At 39.7% G+C, this 23012-nt stretch overlaps 1 protein-coding gene across 17 annotated transcripts in view; it reads left to right on the top strand.

Moving 5' to 3' along the window:
* Nucleotides 1–23012, top strand: part of KIDINS220 (kinase D interacting substrate 220) — a 103671-nt gene that overhangs the window by 17560 nt on the left and 63099 nt on the right. For 12 of the 17 annotated variants that reach the window (XR_009248166.1, XR_009248167.1, XM_058682480.1 and 9 more), the window contains exons 5-14: nt 2273–2371; nt 3287–3388; nt 6132–6230; nt 7937–8134; nt 10392–10490; nt 12061–12159; nt 13435–13533; nt 16788–16965; nt 20612–20776; nt 22031–22210. Coding sequence is in view for 15 of the 17 variants with exons in the window: in XM_058682480.1 (XP_058538463.1) it covers nt 2273–2371; nt 3287–3388; nt 6132–6230; nt 7937–8134; nt 10392–10490; nt 12061–12159; nt 13435–13533; nt 16788–16965; nt 20612–20776; nt 22031–22210 (1318 nt within the window). In the remaining 2 variants the exon portion in view is untranslated. The remainder of the gene's footprint in view (nt 1–2272; nt 2372–3286; nt 3389–6131; nt 6231–7936; nt 8135–10391; nt 10491–12060; nt 12160–13434; nt 13534–16787; nt 16966–20611; nt 20777–22030; nt 22211–23012) is intronic. The other 5 variants (XM_058682482.1, XM_058682479.1, XM_058682470.1 and 2 more) reach the window with 1 other exon arrangement.

Genomic DNA, 23012 nt, shown 5'->3' with positions numbered 1-23012 from the left:
GGTTTATAATTCGGTTCTGTACCTGTTTTTCTGCTCAGGTTGTTCCAACTTTGGCCATGGAAGCTTCTATACCCTTTTAACATGTGCTGTCCTTATTTTCCGGCATCACAAGATGCTTCAGGCTCAGGTTCATCTTGTATTTTTCCTGGCTTATTTTCCTGATCATTAGCCCTGGAATCAATCAGTTTTCCATGGAAGCCTGTTTTCTTTTATTGGAAAATGGTATTGAGAAACCAATATCTTGGTGTTAGGTATGCTTGTTATTGCTGGGGTGTCACTGCTTATAGTCCTTCTCAATGGATAGACATAGAAGATAGGTGTCTTTATGCTAATTCTTGCATATACATGCATCTATTTCTATATCTATTTGGGTGTGGGGGGGATGTATCTTTTTTCTAAAGAGACCAGGTTAATACTGCCAACCAAATTCATTATAGACTTTTCCCTTTCCTTAATTTGTAACCCTTCTCTGATAATGAGAAATCTGGCCCTATTATCTGCACAATGTATTCACTTATTTGTTCAACTCTAGGATACAAATTAAAGTAGCTACAGAATTTCTAATCGATACTCTGAGAGAAAGAGGTTTACCTACTTAGTACAGTGTCTGTGCATAGTTCTTTCTGTCTTTTTTTTTTTTTTTTTTTTTTACGTTTATTTATTTTTGAGACAGAGAGAGACAGAGCATGAACAGGGGAGGGGCAGAGAGAGAGGGAGACACAGAATCCAAAGCAGGCTCCAGGCTCTGAGCGGTCAGCACAGAGCCTGACGCGGGGCTCGAACCCACGGACCGTGAGATCATGACCTGAGCCGAAGTCGGACGCCCAACCGACCGAGCCACCCAGGCGCCCCAGTTCTTTCTGTCTTTAACATTACAGTATTCAGTCAAAACATTGCTTTCCAAAGTTACCTACGGTTAGCTTCTAAGTAGTTATGTGATTATGTGATTCATTTGTAATATAGTTAGATTCATTTGGCCCAGTCTGTATTCTATTTTTTCTCTCCACGTTCTGGTTGATTTTTGAAAAATTTGCACACAGTACAATTCCCTCTTGTGCTGTACAGTTCTGCGGGTCTGGACAAGTGCATCATGTGTACGTCTGCCGCCACATTTTAAACAGAGCCGTTTCACCGCTAACAGTACCCCCATGCTGCCCCTTTATAATTCCCCTCCACCCCCTCCTCAGCCCCTGGCCACTGCTGATCTGTTTTCCCTTTCTACAATTGTGCCTTTTCTAGATTAGGGCAAGTATTTTTTTTAATCTCCTTTTTAGTGATGATGAAAGAGAATCAGAGAAGGATTAAGTGATTTATATTCTCAAAACCAAATGTGGATTTAAATGCCGGTTCAAAGACAAAACGTTCATTTTTTAGTATAATTTGATTACATTGGTCTCTTTTACTGAATTGTGTTCTAGCTGAAGAGAAAATTGCTTAAAATAAAAAAAACAGTAGAAAAGAAAATTGCTCCTGTAGTTTAGAAAATAGAAAGTTATCATGCTGGTAATTCATACTTGATGACTTCGCCCCTGGATATCATGATCTACAGATCATTACCTTAGCGTCCTGTCTTTTTTCGGAAGAGGTGCCGTAATGATCTGGGATTTATAGGTTGTGTTTATTGTTAAGTTTTTATTTATTCTGAGAGAGCGAGAGAGAGAGTGAGTGTGTGCGTGCACACGAGCAGAGGAGGAGCAGAGAGAGAGGGAGAGAGAGAATTCCAAGCAGGCTCCACACTGTCAGCATAGAGTCTGATGTGGGGCTCGATTTCATGAACCATGAGATCATGACCTGAGCTGAAATCAAGAGTCAGACACTCAACTGACTGAGCCACCCAGGTGCCCCTATAGTATGTGTTTAAATGCAGGAGCCAAATATGATTGCTGGAATTCCTCTCTAGAAAAACTCTAGGCTCCTACAAGGAGAATATATAGGGACATATAAAGTGTTCTGAAGGAAAATTTTTAAGGAGCCAAAACAAAACTTGGAAATTTGAAAGAATTCAACATGAATATTCTCTATTTCAGTTTCCATGATAGAGTCAAAAATTGGAGTAATAATTTCTGGAATTAAGAGATTTGACTTATTTCTGATACTATTGTATATTTCTCTGGGGAGCTTGGGAATTTCAAACTACATAGTAGTGCCTTCGTAAAACAATGGTTTTAGAGAAAAATATTCAAAGGAGGCACTTCATTAATGCCATTTTTGTGCTTGGAAGTGATCACGAACGTTTTCTTTCCACCCGCTTCCCCCCTTTTTTTTTCCTTAGGGAGGATGGACCGCTCTCATGTGGGCATGTTACAAAGGCCGCACCGAAGTGGTCGACTTGCTGCTCTCTCATGGCGCCAATCCGAGCGTCACTGGTTTGGTGAGCATTAGCAAAAACGTCACTGTGACACAAGTGGGAAGTTCTCTTAGGGAACACTTAAGACTGATTACATTTTAGACTTCATATTCGATGGAAATGATCTAGATCTTACTAAAGATAATAATGCAGGATGTGATTGCAAAGCACAGTGAGAATTTTTTTCTCAAGCTAAGCTTGTCTCTCAGTTCTTATCAACAAAAAGGCAACTCTTAGAGCTTAAATGTTAATTTAGGATTTCAAAATCCTTAAGTCATCTTACCTGTTTTCTGTGGGTATGCATTCTTAATCTAAACTTATTTAAAGGAAAGGGGTGTTTATATGTGTGTGTGTATGTGTGTGTGTGTGCGTCTATCTCCATACCATTTTTCTATACATTTCTTTAAATGGTAATACATGCATCACTACTCTGCTTGAGACTGGGTCTCAGAGTGCAGATTGAGAAATTGTCTATATTTTGTACTATACATGTATGTCACATCATGTACACTTTAACTATCTTGTGATTTTGTCAATTATACCTGAATAAAGCTGAAAAAAAGAGAAACTTATTCAAGTTAATGGAAGGATTATATAAGAATAGTTTCACATTTCTCTTACTAGTCTTGCCTGTTGGCTAGAAATCACATTAAATGTATTAATCTGTAAAAATAAATATGTTCATAATATGTATGTATTTGAGGTTGAGTGCATTTTATTTGATGATTATGTTTTATGACTGTTTTTTAAGTAGAGAATGATCTGTAACTTGATTTTTTTAAATTATTACTTTGTATCACTCCCTTTGTTATTTACTTTTCTTAGCAAATGTGTGTTGTAAATATCCACCTAAAAGATTTTTCTTTCCCCCCCTCCCCTGCCCGCTCCTTCCTCATCTTTTTTTCTGTCTACTTACATCCCCACCTACCTGTCTCCCAGCAGTACAGTGTTTACCCCATTATTTGGGCAGCAGGGAGAGGCCATGCGGATATAGTGCATCTTTTACTGCAAAATGGCGCTAAAGTCAACTGCTCGGATAAGGTAGGTCAGCAAGACCTTTCCAGGTTCCAGTCCGAGTTATGTCCACGCAGCATGTCTGAGTATAGGTTTCTTTATATGATCGCATGGGGTTGCGCTGATGAATCTTCTCATTGTGTTTATGAATGTGTTTTATATAGTTAGGTATGTCACAGGCAGATCCCTTGTGACTACCACCTTGAGTGTCCCTCCGTTGATTTTTTTACATCACATTCATCATTCTCTGGAAAATACATAGGGACGATTCCCTGTTTCCATTATTTGAAATTTTCTGTTGTGACTTCAGTTCTGTCTGCTTCCGTGTTGTTGCCAGAGTGGTTTTTCTAAAAGTCAGGTTTAGTTTTCTCTCTCGTCATGCTTAAAATGCTGAAGACACCGATCCCTGGTGTGATGTGGGAAGATAGGCCTTGTCCTCTCTCTGCCTTCTGAGCCCTATAGCTGCCTTGCCTGCACGTGGCCAAAGGATGTGGGTGCCTCAGTTCATGTGTTCTTGGTCCTTCCATGCCTTTGCATGTGCCCTTTGAGCGTGGGGAGCCCTCTCCTCCTGTGCTTTACTTTCTGTTCATCCTTCACATCTGCTCATTTGCCATGCACTTCAGAAAGCTTCCCAGAATTTTGTTCTGTTCATTTTTTAAATCCTTAATAGTCATCACAAACATTTAACAAGTATTTATTTAATTAGAACTTGATACATTGTGGCTAACCGTATTCTTTTCAAATTAATAACAGTTCAGTGAAATACAGGAAAATAGTATCAATCAGACATTTTTGATAATTGGAATACATTTTCAGCATAAATTTAAGTCAGATAGTATTGCTTAACCTGAGGGGAATGTCAGAAATTGTCCTTTTCTTAATCTGGATGGTACTTGTTTGGGTGTACACGTATGTAAAAAAAAATCGTCAAGTAGTACAATTTAAGATTGATGTATTTTATACACTTTATGCAGGTTGTGCTCATTTTTAAAAAAGTATTATCTAAAATTATAGCTTAACAAGGACCGTAAAGAGACTATGGCAAATACTTATAACATGGCACTTAAAAATCTTGTATTTGGGGTGTGCCTGGGTGGCTCATTCGGTTAAGCATCCAACTTCGGCTTGGGGCATGATCTCATGGTTTGTGGGTTCGAGCCCTGTGTTGGGCTCTGTACTGACAGCTCAGAGCCTGGAGTCTGCTTTGGATTCTGTGCCTCTCCTCTCTCTGCCCCTTACCCCGCTTGTGTGCTTATTTATTTTTGAGAGACAGAACATGAGGAGGGGGGGTGGGCAGAGAGAGAGAGGGAGACAGAATCGGAAGCAGGTTCCAGGCTCTGAGCTGTCGGCACAGAGCCTGACATGGGGCTCAAACCCACAAACTGCGAGATCATGACCTGAGCCGAAGTTGGACACTCAACCGATTGAGCCACCCAGGCGCCCCTATTGATGTTTTCTGATTGACACTTTAATGTGATGGTGAAAGCTTTAATTTCTCCTTCTGACCTATTGAAAATGCTTTATGGGACCTGGCATTCAAAGCCCCTCCAAAATCAGGTATTATGCTACCTAGTCTGTCAGTCTAACATTTTGAGAAAATGTTTAGTACCTACTGTGTGCAGTGCCCTATATATGTACTAAACACAGAAAATATAAAAACAAAGTTCCTCAGTCATATTTGCTACATTTCAAGTGCTCAATAGCCATATGAGACTAGTGGCTACTGTATTGGCCAGTGCAGAATTATAGAGCATTTCCATCAGCACAGAAAGTTTTGGACAGAGCTGTTATAGAAAACAGGCATTTATTACATGTTTATTTTATTTTATTTTATTTTTTTTTAAATTTTTTTTTTTCAACGTTTTTAATTTATTTTTGGGACAGAGAGAGACAGAGCATGAACGGGGGAGGTGCAGAGAGAGGGAGACACAGAATCGGAAACAGGCTCCAGGCTCCGAGCCGTCAGCCCAGAGCCTGACGCGGGGCTCGAACTCACGGACCGCGAGATCGTGACCTGGCTGAAGTCGGACGCTTAACCGACTGCGCCACGCAGGCGCCCCTACATGTTTATTTTAATCTCTGGTCTCATGTAGTTAAAGATCACTGTGGATATTCATGTGTCTCTTGATTGGCAGGCTCCCCAAAGATACAGCATTGTTTTTATGCATAATATATATTCTCTGATGTCTTTTGAATCACATTCCAGCAGAAGGTGCTTTTAATAAGTGCAGTTTCTAGGCTAGAATTTATTTTATCAAGTTCAGAGGCTGATTTGGGATTGGTGGCTTAGAGCACGGACTGAAGCCAAGCTTGTTTGGGTCCTGCGTCTTACTGTACCTCTTAGTAGCTTTGTGACTTTAAGCCAAAACTTCTCTGGGCCTCAGAAGTACTTGGAATTGTTTGTCATTTGGTTGTTACTATTTTTGCCTATAGTCATACTGTTGAACTTTAAATTGTATTTCACAAGATACAGGAAGCACTGAAAGCTTGTTGAAAATTAGAGGCTGTATGACATTATGGTGGAAAAATTGTCACTAATTATGAAAGTTAAAGTTGGGTAAAAGAAATTTCATACAGTGGTTAGTCATCTCTTCAGGAGAGAGAAAGTGGGAAAAATAAGATTTATCTAGGATTAAAATTATAATTTCTATAAACAGTAATTTAAGATTATTCAAAGTATGATTTGTATCAAAATTCATGTTGAGAATTTGTCTCTTTTACTACAGATCTGATAATAATTTTAAATTTATTATTATTATTATTATTTTAGTATGGAACTACTCCTCTGGTTTGGGCTGCACGGAAGGGTCATTTAGAATGTGTAAAACATTTATTGGCCATGGGAGCTGATGTTGATCAAGAAGGAGCTGTAAGTATCTTTTCTGTTTAGTCCCTCGTGTGTGTTTTTAGTCTGAAGGGAGAGAATATTTTTTCTAAGTATATGCCTAGAAAATTTTCCCTACAGTTCTTAAATAATATGTAGACAAACAAGCATTTTTTTCTATTATCCTGACAAATGTATTGTAGATATGATATGTTATAAATATATGCCCTTAAGGAACCATTGCTAATGCATGTAAATTTTGGGAGGCCAAAACTCTAAAGAACATCTTTCAGTAATCTTACTCTTGATTGAATTCATATTGAAATACTCTTTAAGTCAAATAGTTTGAAATACTATTAATTGTGGAAAAAAGTTATGTTCTGTTAAAATACCTTTTCCTTAAAAATCTAAAATAATATTGTAAGTGTTTGGATAATTTTGAGCTGTGGCTTGTTTTCCTTCTCCAGTAGATTTAAAAATGTCAGAAATTGGTGGTCAAAACCTAGAACGCCTAAAAGCTGGTTCAGTACATTATTCCGACTAGCAGGGATTAATTCCCTATTGAGCACCTGCTGTGCGTGCAGCCCTGTGCCAAATGTGCTGGAGATACTGGAGAGGCCTGACAAATTTCTTTTCCCTTGAAATTTTGAGACTATAGTTAAAGGAAATTATACTTATGCGTAAGAAATGATCAATACAGACTATTATCTGCAAAATGAAGTATTATGTGAGATGGATCATGGAGTACTCTGAGGAGACATATCACCAAATCTCTGGCTGCAGTGTAACAAAAGTGAACTCTGTATCACACTTGACTTCTTGACGTGATATCAGCCGGTTGCTCCTGTCTTCCATATTGGCAGAAGCTACTACTTGCTGATCTTTTTAGTGCTGTGTCAGGAAAGAGTGTGATTCTTACATGAAATTCATACCTTTCACTCTCCTTTTTTCTGCACAGTTGATCAAGTGGAAGAGTGGCTATTTCTATGATTTTTGACTTAAAGAATTTTAAAAGGCTATTCTATTTTAATATGTGAAAGAACTATGACTTAGTTTTAGGGGCTGGTCTAATAACTGAAATATTTCTATAAGGAAATTACATGACGTCTCAATATAGATCAATTTCTCAAGAAACAATTTTAATACTTTTGGTAACGGGTCAGTTTCTTCTATCAGGTGATTTATTGTTATAAACTATACGTGCAGCTTTTAAAAGAACCACTAACAATAAGACCATTTTTGAAAAATGTGGTTTCTAGGTCACTGTGAAAGGAGAATGTATTACACTTTATTGAAATATCCTGTAGCTATCAGTTCATTGTTTTCAATGAATTTCACTTCAGTTTTTCGTATAGGTTTTATTATAAACAATTCTTTGTTTGAAGCCCAATTAACCTTATTTTGGATTATTTAATTTAGAATGTGCTTAATTTTGAATCATCCCATCTCATCTCATTATATAGTGAGAGGGTCTGTTCATTGTCAGCAAATCCAATGTCAGATTATCATTTGAAGAATTGAATGTCATAACAGTCCTCTTGACTCAAGAGAATTAATGTATCTTCAAAAGCAGAAAATATGCTTCCTGACCAATTTTGGTATGTGATTGGTTATTTATATTGGCATTTTATTATCAGAAATAACTGTTAATGATAGACTATCTTTTTGAAAATACCAGTTTTATGATTATTGCATAAGTTATGTTTTCTAGAATGTACTGATTTCTTGGGCTTGTTTTTATTTTGTTGTAGAATTCAATGACTGCACTGATTGTGGCAGTAAAAGGAGGCTACACTCAGTCAGTGAAGGAAATTTTGAAAAGAAATCCAAATGTAAATTTAACAGATAAGGATGGAAATACAGCTTTGATGATTGCATCAAAGGAGGGTCATACGGAGATTGTACAGGATCTGCTCGATGCTGGAACATACGTGAACATACCTGATAGGGTAGGTTACCTGTTTCAGATTGGTCGTCCAGTGGTAACGTGATGGAAGATTACCTTCGCTTCTCCCACCTTTCAGGATTCTTCATGTATGTCATGCATTTGTTTTAAGATAAATTTTATTTCTGCCTTTAGAACTGAGAAGTTAACAACTATTCAATCTTTGTGGAAGGTGTTCTTTTTGATCTTTGTCAAATAATATCGTTACTGAAAATACCACAGGCACGGTAACTGTCCTTGATGTATATTACTGTCGTGTTGTTCGTGGCTGGCGTTACTCACGTCCCCAAGTGTTCGGGTACCACCTTTACACTTAGAATTTTCAAAATTGTACTCTTGCTCTACCCTCTTCTCAGAACTCTACACTTGTATATCCAACTCTGCTTGAACTCTGCTTGAATGTCCGCTGGGCTTTTAAGACTTACGGCGAAGCAGATGGCTTGTTTGGTTCATCCCAAGCCTGCTTTTCCTCCTGCCTCCAGCTCAGGAAATGGTGTCCCCACTCACCCTGTTGTTAAAGCCCCAAGTTCTCCACAGTAGCCTTGGCTTCTCTTCCTCACCTGCCACATCTGATTCTTCCGCGAGTCCCCTTGGTTCTACCTCCAGAGCGCATCCTGTACGTGTCTGCTTCCTTTCATTTCCCCTAGTACCTCCCGAGTCTCAGCCACCGTCTTCCCTTGTTGCAGCAACAGCACCTTAACCGGGTTCTCTTTTGTCTCTAATGTATTCTCCGTGCTGTGCTCAGTGACCTCTAAAGCAACAAATCTCATGTGTACTCCTTTATTTAAAGCCATCCGCGGCTTCTCTTGCACTTAGGATAAATGTTACTTCTTTGGTTTGTGAACACCATAAGACATTGTCCTTGCCTGACTCTCTGCCCTCGTTTCGCAACACTTTAACCCTGTTTTAATAGGTTGCAGGCATATTAACGTTCTTCCCTTTCTTGAACACGCGATCTTGTTGTTGCTCTGGGACCTCTGCACCAGCTGTGCTCTGTTGGGAATGCTGATCATCATGATCACTGTGTAGCTGTCTCCTCCTTGTCATTCCGACCTCAGCTTAACTAGGAGTTCCTCAGAAAGATCTTCTCCAGTGACCCAATCCAAAGTAGCTGTCCAGTCACTTTCTATCATATCACTGTTATTTTAATTTATTTGCATGGCATTTGTCTGATTGTTTGTTTGTTTGTGTGTATTGTCTGTTGTCTGTTTGTCTCCTCTAGCCTGCCAGTTCTTCTAGAGCTGGGACCTTGTTTGTCTTGTTTCCCAGTACCTAGAACAGTACATGGCACACAGTAAGCAATGAAATATTTACAACGTTTTATTAATTTACTAGTCTGGAATTCTCAACTAAAGTTGGTTTGCCTTGGGTTTGTTTCTGCTTTTAATGTTGTAAAGATACTACTACACAGGGCGCTAAGGTCGGTAATCCTCAAGGACCTGCATCTTGATTTACTGCCCATCGAGGCCCACTAAGGATTGAGATGAGCCACAGCCCATAGACTCACCCAACTCAGATCCCTGCAACTGATACGTGATTTAGAGTAAAAAAAAAAAAAAAAAAAAAAAAAAAATTCTGCCCATTGCCAAAATAGCCACTTTACATTTGAAGTAGTAGAAGGATATAATTAATACTGATCGTTGCTTGGTGAATAGAATTTCAGGGCAAAGAGACGTCTTTATGAGGTAATGAACTTCATCTAAGCCTCATCATGGGGAATGAGTCAGTCTTAGGCACTGTTAGCCTGTAATGCCAGATTGCCTAGAATGTAGATACTGGTCTGGGAACCGGCCTCTCCCTTAATTAAATGTGGTCGGTTATAGACCCACTGATGGCCCTCGCCCTGCAAATCCCTTTTTTACAACCCATGACTTTTGTCACATAGAATTACTCCAACAATTTTGTATTATGTCATTTCTAAGTGTTCATTCGGTTCGTTGACAGCTATGGTGTCATTTTATTTAATTTACACTTAGAATGGGAGGTCTTCTTCAAAGAGAATGGCTTATCGTTCTGGGTGACTTGTCTTTCTCAACTTTTGTCCTGGAATTTCAGAGTCCTCATTTTGAGGTATAACCTTCTCTTGCTCTCAGGACCCTTAACGTTAGGTGTTAATATTAGTTAACTAAAATGTTTCTCTTGAGTTACTCTTTTATCCAAGAAATTTTCGGAGCAATATCTGTTAGTATATGATGAATCTTAACTTCAAAGCAGTGTTTATTTGTTCTTGTCAGTTTGCCTTTTTTTTTTTGTCTTTTCAGAGTGGAGATACCGTGTTGATTGGTGCTGTCAGAGGTGGTCATGTAGAAATCGTTCGAGCACTTCTCCAGAAATATGCTGATATAGACATTAGAGGACAGGTGTGTGTGTGTGTGTGTGTGTGTGTGTGTGTGTGTGTGTGTTTGCTGCTACCTCTGAGCATAATCAGTTGTACGTGTCGACTGATCCTAATGTCGTTCTTCTAATTTTTCTATGAAGATAAACATCTAGACTCTACGATATTTAATGGATGCCTATATTAAGTTTCACTGGCATTCTTACAGAATTTCTCCATTAACGTCATTTTAGATGACATTAGAGCATGTTAGAAGCTCATATTTTTCAAACACGCCTCTTTTATTAATGTGTAAATATATTCAGTCCTGAAACTAGTAGTTTACGAGACAGTTGCTGGTACTTTGAATGCATGTAATTTCTTTATTCTGTTTAGTACTTTCCCTCTGTTCTGCCTGTTCCCTCCACATGTTCTTCTATTCTTGCTGTTCGTCTTCTCCTTCCCTGTTCTGTTTGCCTTTCCTAGAACCACTTGATAGTGCCTGTGGACTTTGCTTAAGCCATAGCTCACAGAGCTACAAATTACAAATTACTAATGCTAGGTAAAAGCTCCCCTAAAGTTGTGAATTTGTCCAATATTTTAAGAGATTTAGGTTAAAAAAATCTGTACTTAACCCATTTTGTTGTTGGACAGTCTACACTTCTGCTCAGTTTTTCCTTGTATCCAAATCCATTAAAAACATGTTTATTTATTTACTTATTTTGAGAGGGAGGGAGGGAGGGAGAGAGAGAGAGAGAGAGAGGGGATCCCAAGCAGGCTCCACACTGTCAACGCAGAGCCTGACTTGGAGCTTGATCTCTCGAACCGTGAGATCATGATCCGAGCTGAAATCAAGAGTCTGACGCTTAACCAACTGAGCCACCTCGGTGCCCCCAAATCCATTAAATTTTTTTTTTTAACATTTATTTTTGAGAGACAGAGCATGAGTGGGGGAGAGGCAGAGAGAGAGAGGGAAACACAGAATCCGAGGCAGGCTCCAGGCTCTGAGCTGTCAGCACAGAGCCCAATGTGGGGCTTGAACCCACAAACTGTGAGATCATGACCTGAGCCGAAGTCAGACCCTTAACTGAGCCACCCAAGTGCCCCTCCATTTTTAAATCAAACTAATAAATATTATGCCAAATGCTGCGAGGGACTTAACATGGAATCCTTGGCTGTAAGAAACACCATATTTTAGGGAGGTTTTACTTTGTTTTGTTTATGTTTTTGTGTTTTGCATAAACATATAAAGTGATGCCTTTTGATAGAAGATGGTACATGATTGATTGCTTAATGAAAGGTTCAAGTGTAAGAGTCTTGAGTTGGGGAAAGAGGGCATTTGAGAGCAGGTAGAATTTAGATAGGTCGAGAAAAGGAAGACTGGTATTTCAGGCAAGGACAGTGGAATAATAGGATGAGAAAATTCAAGAAAAGGAGCAAGTGAAAGACTGCTTCTTAGCTGCTGAACAGATAAGGGTTGATATTCTTTCCTGTTTGTTGGTAAGATCTATTCGTGCTTTCTGGCAGAAATGTTAAAAATGATGTTTTATGTTTACAAGTAGCAGTTTCCCAATATTGTATCTTATATGAAGTGATGATTTTTTTCTATTTTGCAGGACAACAAAACTGCTTTATATTGGGCTGTAGAGAAAGGAAATGCGACGATGGTGAGAGATATCTTACAGTGCAATCCTGACACTGAAATATGCACAAAGGTATTAAGACCCATTGCAGAATGTTGGTGCTGCTGATTTTTTTCAGTCATTGGTGTTTGATGTTAGAATTATGCTGATTTTACTGGCAATAGTCTATATCAAATTAGGCAGTAATTTTGTATTCTTTCGGAAGTTGTGTATTCACAGGAAATACAGTGTGTAATTCGTTACTTTTTAATTAAACACTTTCAGAAAATACAATATCAGCTATTCACAAATTGCAGACAGGTCATTTCCTCAATCCTTTTATGCTCTTGTTTGGAATGCAGATCATATTTCCTTTTAAAAGACCCAGGTGGGTGGTTCTTGGTTCCCCAAACCAGTTGCTTTAGTCTATTTTACTTAAATCATGTGAACAATATAAAACTTGATAAGACTTTAGTGACTGTATTTGGCTTTACGTGTAATAGTTTTCCATGGGGAAATATATCTGGAATTCTGGATTGAGGTGGCAGGCCTTCCTAGTGAATAAACACACTTTGGAGTTACTACCCTTACACTTCTATTTTATCTGCTGCGGATTGGGACCAGCCTCTTTCTGTCCTGATGACGGTAACATCAGTGCCCTAGGACAGAAAGTTTCCTGGGTTACCTTTTGATTTATGGGTGGCTCCTAGATAATCTTTTTTTTGGACCTAAGTGACGATCACTGTGACCTTATGTGGGTTCTGACCAAGCTTCTGTCTTTCCTAATTCAACGCTGAGCTATGTATGGTCTCTTCTTATTTCCCTCAATTTGATTTTGAAAAAAATCATGAACTTTTTTGAGGTTTTCCAGACGCATGCTGTTTGTATCAAATTGTTATCCCTGTTACACACGGGTCCTTAGGTGCATAGAGATCTGAAGTGACTCTGGTAGAGATTTCTGGAAAATCTAGACACTGGCAGGCCTGGACACTGGCTGAGCTGTGGGTCAGTTGGGAAGATGGTGAGAACGGGACGTAGTCTCTGACGGTGCTGCCCGGATGTCAGTGGTGGAGCCTGGGGTACGGCCACATCAGCGAGGGGCGGGGCACTGTCGCCAGAAATGGCTGACGAGTCGCTGGGCCATATTCCCATTCTCGGCTGAGTGACACCAGATGATTTTGATACAAATGATTGGTGGTGAAAGGCAGTTTTCTTACTAGTTTCTATGGCTACGTTTTTTTGAGGGCATTGGCGATATGGTCTGGTACCACAGTCAGACAGTTGAATTCTTACATGTGCATTTACATGACTTTAAACACGTAGGAGTAACGCTGTTAATCTGGCAAAACTTCTTATCTGTGCCTGCAGGATGGTGAAACACCGCTTATAAAGGCCACCAAGATGAGAAATATCGAGGTAGTGGAGCTGTTGCTAGATAAAGGAGCTAAAGTATCGGCCGTGGATAAGGTAAGACATCTGCGCAGAGAACGCTCTTTGGAAGGCTGTTGCTAGCCTGACCTAAATAGTTGCTGGACTTAGAGGGGGGCTGGTTTCATTTTGCGGAGGGAGAGGTTACTTGCTAGGGACATCTCTTTGGGGTTTTGGTGCCGTGATCTCTTCTTGGCTGTTCTGATAGCGTGCTGCGGAGTGGGCAGACCTAATGTGCTGTTAAAGAGGCCGCTTCAGATTTTCCTTCCGTTGCTCATGCCGGTGCTGGTGAGCCGCGTCGACCACCATCCGAGGAGGACGTCGTCCGATGCAGAGCCTGCTTGCAGATAAACAGGAGGAAAGAATTTAAGGGGCTGGAGAAAGTAGGCTCAGAGCAGGCTGGCATTTGTGTCCACTAACAGGAGGTAACAGGTGCTGCGTCCTCACCACAATTCTTTTAGAGAAACGTTCATAGTGTTTTAAAGTTTATTTATTTATTTTGAGAGAGTGAGAGGCAGAGAGAGAGGGAGAGAGAGAATGCCAAGCAGGCTCCCCACTGTCAGCACAGAGCCCGATGCGGGGCTCCATTCCACAAACCGTGAGATCATGACCTGAGCCGAAATCAAGAGTCGGACACTTAACCGACTGAGCCATCCAGGCGCCCCCATAGTTTGTTTCTTTTTAATCTTTACTTATTTTTGAGAGAGAGAGAGAGAGAGAGAGAGAGAGAGAGAGACAGAGTGCGAGTAGGGAAGGAACAGAGAAAGAGGGAGACAGAGGATCCAAAGCAGGCTCCAGGCTCTGAGCTGTCAGTGCCGCGCCCGATGCGGAGCTTGCACTCATGAACCGCAAGTTCATGACCTGAGCTGAAGTCGGATGCTTCACCGACTGAGCCCCCCAGGTGCCCCCGTAGTAAATTTAACTTGAAATTGCTTAATACTTTATATAGAATTAATCCCCAGTTTGAGTTTGTTTTCATTTTAAATGGAGTTCTTTTCTGCTTTCAACTGATTTCCTCCCATAAAACGAGTGAATTGATTTCTGTACAAAGTAAGAGATATTATAAATTTTTTCCATCTAAATGTATGATATGATTTGGGCTCTCCTAATCCATAATAGACTGAAGTTTATCTTCCTATTATTTATGAGACAATTAAACAAAAAAAACCCCACAGAATCAATATGTATTAGTATTTTATCAAGAAAACACCACTGTTTAAGGAAAAACATAACAAAAAATCTTCTCACCCGTCATTACCACATTTATATAATGTCGTATAAAAGGAAGGAAACTTTAATACTGAAAATTAGGAATGACAGAAAGTCAAAGAAGAGATTTTGAAATTGAATATATTTAGGTTTATAGAAAACTTCCTGTATTGGCTGTTTTTCTCATTCTGCTGTTACTTGTTTCTGGCTCTGATTCCCTAATTTACAAAAAGGAACCCACTGGATTAAGTGCCCTTTAAGATTCCACATGGCCTCATTAATTCTGTAACATGCCACTTATAAATATTCGTTGCATGCTCATTAATAGATTTCCTGAAGTTCTCGGTCTCGACATCCTTGTGTGTGTGCCCTGCCTCGAGTCAGCACACACTTGTGACAGGCACACGTGATACTTGGGGCGGTTGTTCACTCATTCAGCACACACTTACTGAGGATGGGTAAGGTGGTGTTGTGCTAGAATTTGGAATACAAACCTGTAAAAGTCTTGATCCTGGCTCTTCGTAGAGGATTTCATAAAGATACACTAAGAATGAAGACTAATGCTATTTCCACCTAGCCTATCAGAGATCTCAGTGTTTCTTCTGCACATTGGCTGCGGGTGTTAATATCATCCCTGTCTTCCCTGAATTTTCAGAAACCTTGTGTTTGGCAGAAGTGACACAAATGATATTTCTACCTTCTCACAGATTTGGGGATAAGAAATGGGGTTCAGGTGGGGAAATAAAATGATGAAATCTGATGCAGATGTGTTTGGTTTGAGGGCTGATAAGACATTCAGGAGGCCATGACCAGTAGGCATTGGGAAGTATGGGACTAGAATTTGGGCAAGAAATCAAGACTAGTGGTCAGAATTTGGCAGTTAGTTACCAAGAGATAAGAATTGCATGGGTGTGACTAAGGTCATCAATGGAAAGAAAGATCAAAGCTGAGGTCAAAACTTTACTTACGGAGCGTGTCACATCCTACTTAGTTTTATAGTTGGGATATTTATCTGATTTTTCCTGTTACGTTGTCAGCTGTTTAAGGTCAGGGACTATTTTGTCTTCCAACCCCCCAGGTGCCCAGCTGGTGCCTTACTTACATGGAGTGAGTTCAGAACATAGTTATTGTGCCATGTGTTTAGGATGTAGAAAGAGAATCTAGAAATGGAAGAAGGAGACCAAAAGCAGAAGATGAAAGTCAAAATCAAGACAAGGTGGTGCCATAGAAGCTATAGGAAGAATACTGCAGGTCATTTTCATTTGGTGTTTCTAGAGAGATCAGGGTTGACGAGAACTGAGAATGTCATTTGTTAACTGGATCAGCGTCTTTAAGAGATGGTGTTTGTGAAGTAAAAAGTGGGAGAACACATCACGGACCTAAGGTTTTTGTTTTGTTTTGTTTGTTTGTTTTTACACGTTTTCATGAGTGTTGGATGTGAATGCTCATGTGCTTAGAGATTCTACTACGGGAAGAAGGTAGGTTGATGGGCGGATGTAGGGAGGAGAGCAGGAGAGGTTGCACTGGCCGGAGAAGGGCGCACAGAGTGTGGTAGGGCTCCAAGGGAGAGAACTGCAGGACAGAGTTGAGGGCTTAACGTGATGGAGGCTGGTTGGCAAAGGGCATGGGAGCAGGTGAGATCACTCGTGTTAGATGGGGTATCAGTATAGGCCGCGAAGCTTTCCAGACAAATGCGGGAGAAAGTTGTGCGATAGGGTAGAAACTAGTTGAGGAAAGTGAAGGACGTTGTGGACAAATAGATGTTCGGATGGATGGCAGCGGATCGGCGAAGAGAGCCTGTTGCTTCTCTCTCAGTGTGTTGGTGGGCGGGGGGGGGGGGGGGGGGGGGGGGAGAATGACTTCGTTCTCCAGGGCTGTGGGAGAAAGAATAGCCAAGAAGAGCTAGGTAGGGAGCTAGAGAAAGAAAGTACAGAGAAGGGAGATAAAAATTCAGATTTATTCACCCTGTCTGAAAAACAGGAGAAGTTCAGATGTTTCATTATTTTACAAAACATGAAAAGTGTTACTCTGTGTGTGTTACATGTAAAATACATGACAGTTCAAGCTTCCTGCCTATTTTACAGAAAGGAGACACGCCTTTGCATATTGCTATCCGTGGGAGGAGTCGCAAACTGGCAGAGCTTCTTTTAAGAAATCCCAAAGACGGAAGGTTACTTTATAGGCCCAACAAAGCAGGCGAGACTCCCTACAACATTGACTGTAGCCATCAAAAAAGTATTTTAACTCAGATATTCGGAGCCAGTAAGTATTGGGTTTCGTTCCTGACTGAGCTTTGAAAAAATGAATGTTACATGAAAGTTAAGGGGCCCATAGCAGTTTGGCATTCACCACTTCACTGGAGATTGTGAAAGTTGAGGAAGCTGTTATTTTGCTGTGGAAAAATACTCCTTCCTGCCTAAAGCTCTTCTGCATTGTCCTGCAGTGTCTACATCGAGTACGTCCAGAGTCAGCAGTCAACGTTTAAGACCTCTGAAAGTCTAGCCTGCTTTTCTAAAAATCTCCCTGTTCTCCTAGGCGCACTTCGTGTTTTCACCAAAACACGCCCTGTTTTCCGTGCAGCCTGACCGCTTAGAGTTCCCCGTGTTTGCTCGTGTTCTGCCTGCCACAGGTCTGTCCTCTCCATTCCCAGGAACGTCCCTTACCTGTCAGTCTTCTTTCTCCAAGGCTCCTGTCATTTGTCCCCTTCTCAGTGACGTTTTAACTGAGCTGCCTCACCAGGCAAAGTTTTTCCTAGTTTGAATACGTAAGCATTTTTATGTTTCCTTTTTTAATACTTACTATACCTGGCCTTTTTTTATTAGAATTTTCTCCCTTCAGATTCCAAGTTCTTCAGGATAGGAACTATCTCTTCTTATCTTTATGTCCTCTGTAACATCTAGCATAATGCTTTGAATATTGTACTAAAATAGTTTTTGATTGAAAAGAATGTACATGCACATGTAATCATTCATATGTGGTGTTTTGAAATATGGAACAATTTTCTACTAGAATTAAGAGAAACAAGCAGGAGATAGTAGAATCCCACCACCTTGTAGTTGAGCTTCTTACTTAGATACTATTGTATTATTGAGTTCTTGTATTTTAAAATACTTTTTAAAAAAATATTTTTATTTATTTTGAGAGAGAGAGAGAGAGAGAGAGAGAGACAGAGACAGAGACAGAACACAAACGGTGAGGGGCAGAGAGAGAGACAGAGAATCTGAAGCAGGCTCCAGGGTCTGAGCTGTCAGCACAGAGCCCAACGCGGGGCTTGAGCCCACGGACCGTGAGATCATGACGTGAGTGAAGTCAGACGCTTAACTGACTAAGCCACCCAGGCGCCCCTAAAATATTGTTTTCTAATTATAATAATGCACACACATTAAATTTCCAGAATAAAGATACAAATAGAGTAGAAAGTATAAATTTCCCATTGTCCCCATCTCTTAATTCATAACTGTTTGAATGACTTAACAGGATTTTCTATACATTTCTAAAAATGTTTTATGCTACATATACAGCCTTAAAAAGTAATAATTGGGTCATACCATATTATAAAAGTTTTAAATAATTAACTATATTTAAAAGCTAATGTATATATATTAAAAGCTACAGTAAACATCTTTGCACACGTATCCATTAACTTTTATTTTTAGGATTATTTTCTTAGAATAAATGCCCAGAAGTAGAATTGGCAAGTCAGTGGAGGCTCACAGTGTTGGTAGACTTTTCATATGGTTATGACAATTTCTTCTGCCTCAGGCCATGTCGTGCAGTTCCCCATAACCTTGCGAATGCTAGATATCTCCAGCCTCCTTAATCTCTGCTAATCAGATCAATAAGAGAAAAAAAATCTCCTGTAATTTGCATTAAAAAATTATTAGTGAGATTGAGATCTTTTCTTATGTTCATAGGCCATTCGTAGTTTTGCCATTTTCCTCTTTGTATCCTTTGCCTACTCTCCTCTTGAGTTTTTGATAGTTTCTAAAAATTGGTTTTAAGTGTCTTTGTATGACATAGATATTGACCCTGGGTCCATCCTGTATGTTGCACCCCTCTCCCAGCTTCTTCCTTGTTTATAGTGATGGCGTTTTTATTCCTCATCTAACAGTTACGCAGTTTTGTAGCGTATTTGTCAGTCTTTTCCTGCAGTTCTGGCCTTAGTATTATGTTGAGAAAGGCCTTTTCCATGCACCGATTTAAAACATTTTTACCCTATGTTTTCTTCTAGCATTTTTATGGTTTTACCTTTTGCATTTAATATTTTAGTATTTTAAAAACTTACTTTTATGAGGTATGAGATGTATAGAGTTTTCATTTTATTTTTTAAAAAATAGATGGCTCACGCACTGTTGGTTTGAATGCAAACTGGTGCAGCCGCTCTGGAAAGCAGTGTGGAGGTTCTTCAAAAAATTAAAAATAGATCTACCCTATGACCCAGCAATAGCACTGCTAGGAATTTACCCAAGGGATACAGGAGTGCTGATGCAGAGGGGCACTTGTACCCCAATATTTATAGCAGCACTTTCAACAATAGCCAAATTATGGAAAGAGCCTAAATGTCCATCAACTGACGAATGGATACAGAAGATGTGGTTTATGTGTACAATGGAATACTACTTGGCAATGAGAAAGAATGAAATCCTGCCATTTACAGCAACGTGGATGGAACTATAGGGTATTATGCTAAGTGAAATAAGTCAGTCAGAGAAAGACAGATCCCATATGTTTTCACTCATGTGGAACTTGAGAAACTTAACAGAAGACCATGGGGGAAGGATGGGGGAAAAAGTTACAAACAGAGAGGGAGGGAGGCAAACCATAAGAGACTCTTAAATACTGAGAACAAACTGAGGGTGGATGGAGGGTGGATGGGGGGTGGGAGAGAGGGGAAAGTGGGTGATGGGCGTGGAGGAGGGCACTTGTTGGGATGAGCGCTGGGTGTTGTATGGAAGCCAATTTGACAATAAATTATATAAAAAAGTAAAAATAAATAAAAAATAGATGGTTCGCCTCTCCCAGCATCACTTGCTAATTCCTCCCTTGTCCACTGGTTTGAAATGCCACTTAGCTCTACAGTGCTCTAATTGTTATAGCTTTGTCGTGTATTTTTTATTCTCCAGAAACAACTACTCTTTCTCTGGTAGTCTTTTAATATTTTTTCTTAGCTGTACTTACGTGTTCTGACTTTTCAATTTTTCAAAAATTTCTGTGGGATTTTGATTGGAATTGTCTCAAAGTGATAAATTAATTTGGTGAGAATTGCTGTCTTGAAGTCATCGAACCTTTCTGCCTGGAGCCATACGATGTCTCTCTTTCTCGGATTACTGTATTCTTCAGTGACTTTTAATAGCTTCTTTCTATAGGTATTGCACATATTAAATTTATTCCTATGTGCTAGTTTGTGTTTTAATCATTTTATTGATTCTAAAATGTACATTGTTCCCCATTTTAACATCTCTGAAATTGAAATGTGTCTTACAATTGATGGATGAGAGAGCATTGTGTCATAATTTGGCAACACGTTTTTCTTTCTTAGTTGTACATGATAATGATGCATCTTTTTTTTTCAATATATGAAATTTATTGTCAAATTGGTTTCCATACAACACCCAGTGCTCATCCCAAAAGGTGCCCTCCTCAATACCCATCACCCACCCTCCACTCCCTCCCACCCCCCATCAACCCTCAGATGATGCATCTTACAGTAAGCAGGTAGGTATCTTAAGTTCAATGAAATATGGTATTTAAGATTTAGTACCTTTGAACCTATTTTTACACAGGCCTAACCATTTAAAATAAGGCTTTTTTCCTAATGAAATCAATAATCGATAAAGGAGACTTGATGTTCCTTTCTAGTGGTAGTGTCTGTTTTTAATGTAAGGAAATGGTGTGTTTATAATTACAGGACACTTGTCTCCTACTGAGACCGACGGTGACATGCTCGGTTACGACTTGTATAGCAGTGCCCTGGCAGACATTCTCAGTGAGCCTACCATGCAGCCGCCCATCTGTGTGGGGCTGTATGCACAGTGGGGAAGTGGCAAATCCTTCTTACTCAAGAAACTAGAAGGTAAAGGGCATGTTTGTACAAAGTCTGTATGTATAGTGAGGTTTCCTTTGGTGTTTTTTCTGAAGCAAAGACAAAATAGATTTTTATGTATGGGTATGTGTGTCGCACAGTTTACTACATTGAACGTTTTATTGCCCTCCAGTTGATCCTGCACACGATCATTTGATTTCTCTTCCTAAAACAAAATCCGGTTGTGTTATAATACGCTTAAGACCCCTTGGTAGCAGATTTTCTGCATGTGCTATTTATTATTATTTTTATTTTTATTATTATTAAGTAAGCTCCATGCCCCACTTGGGGCTTGAACTCACGACCCCGAGATCAAGAGTTGCCTGTTTCCCCCACTGAGCCAGCCAGGCAGGCGTCCCTGCATGTGGTATTTATAACCGTCCTATTCAGTGCCCCTCTTAAACTTGTCAGTTAGCATGGCACACCCACCAGCACTGCCTCTCGTGGGTCCCAGTGCTGTGGGCACAGTCACAAGGGCTGTTGCTCTTGCAAGAACAGCCTGGACACTTTCCCTGGGTTGTTCCCTCTGTTAGGAGCTTCATAGACAACCGCCCCCACCCCAGCCTTTTGATTGGCAAAATCTTACTCATTCCTCAAGGGTAGGTTTCAGTATTGCCTATAAATTTTTTACCAGGTTTTGTGGAAGGAATGACTTGTTTAGGGCTCATTTGGCCTCCGCACACACCTTGAAGAGCAGTGATTCTTAAATGTGATTGGAGGGAGAAGGGGTGAGGAGGAGAGAGGAAGGGTCATGATGTGTAGTTTGAAGACACATAGCAAAGTAATGTTTTTCAGTTTTGGGCGTGGAAACAATACCTTGTTGCTTATGTAATACAAACCACAAAAAATAAATATCAACAAAATCTTGACAAATGGGAATATATGAAAGGATGTGTGCACCCTCAGTGTGCAGCAGGAGAGCAGGTGAGACCAGGGTGGGTGTGCCCCTAGGGAAGGAGGCTTGGAGGCTTATCTGAGGAGAACTTTGGCTAAAATGGTTAAGTAGCAGCACTCTATATAGGGGTTTAGTAAGTGCCCGATATATGTCTATACTGAAAACGTGAACATTTCAAATTCAGTTTGAAATTGTATTTCTTGAAAAACTTGGAGGGAAAGAAAAAAACTACACCTGAAGCTAATATCACACTGCATGTTGACTAACTGGATTTAAATAAAAACCTGGAGGAAAAAAAAGTTGCGTTTCTTAAACAAAACAGGACTGAGGCTTTCTTATTTCTCTTTCAGATGAAATGAAGACTTTTGCCGGACAACAGATTGAACCTCTTTTTCAGTTTTCCTGGCTTATAGTATTTCTGACTTTGCTGCTCTGTGGAGGGCTTGGTTTACTGTTTGCTTTTACAGTTGACCTGAATCTTGGAATAGCAATATCATTGAGCTTCTTGGCTCTCTTATATATATTTTTTAGTAAGTTTTTGCTTCTTGTTTTTTTTCCAAAAATAGAGACAATGTCAAGACTCATTGTTTTATTTAAAAGAGTATCTATATCTCTTAAATATATCTATATTTATAAATTATAATATAAAACATTATCTGTAGTTCTTAAATATTATCCATATCCCTCCTCTAAGCGATTTTCATAATTAAGTGAGAAAAGGGATCTTTTTGCTATTTTAGAAGTTGGCCTAGAGGAACATTGTCCACCACCTGGCTGGAGTGGCTGTAAACGCTGGTGGAGTGCTTGTCAGTATTGAAGCAGAACTATAATTTGTTATACTCGCTTTTTAATATGTTAATGAATTACTGTATTTAAGTCTTTTTTGAAAGTAAGTCTTCATAGCCATCACTGGCATGCTCTCGGGCATTTTGATCATGACTATGATCTTTATTTTATCTAAAAACAAAGTAAATACAACGTAGTCCTGTTCTTGGGGGATATCATCAGTTGTAAAAGAGGAAACAGATTCCCTGTCAGAGGAGCTGGTGGTGTAAAAAAATGATGAACTCCAAGTCATGTACGTACATTTGAGTCTGAACTAAGCGATATGTTTCTGTTTAAGGCATTATCTTTCTGATTGTGTTTCGTATGTCATATTTGAGTTAGTTTACTTTTCCGTTTTCCACGTACCTTCTCTATGTCGGTTATTCGGTTGAGGACTCCTTTGAGGAGGCTAGGAGATAGCCTGGCACCAGGGACAGTCATGTACGCCTACCTCCCGTTGCTTGATATTTGACAGTTTGAGAAAAGAGGCTGCTTGAGTAATGACTG

The sequence above is a fragment of the Neofelis nebulosa genome, chromosome 9 (genome assembly GCF_028018385.1).
Source record: "Neofelis nebulosa isolate mNeoNeb1 chromosome 9, mNeoNeb1.pri, whole genome shotgun sequence".
Taxonomy (NCBI): domain Eukaryota; kingdom Metazoa; phylum Chordata; class Mammalia; order Carnivora; family Felidae; genus Neofelis; species Neofelis nebulosa.
This window is presented reverse-complemented; position numbering and strand designations above follow the sequence as displayed.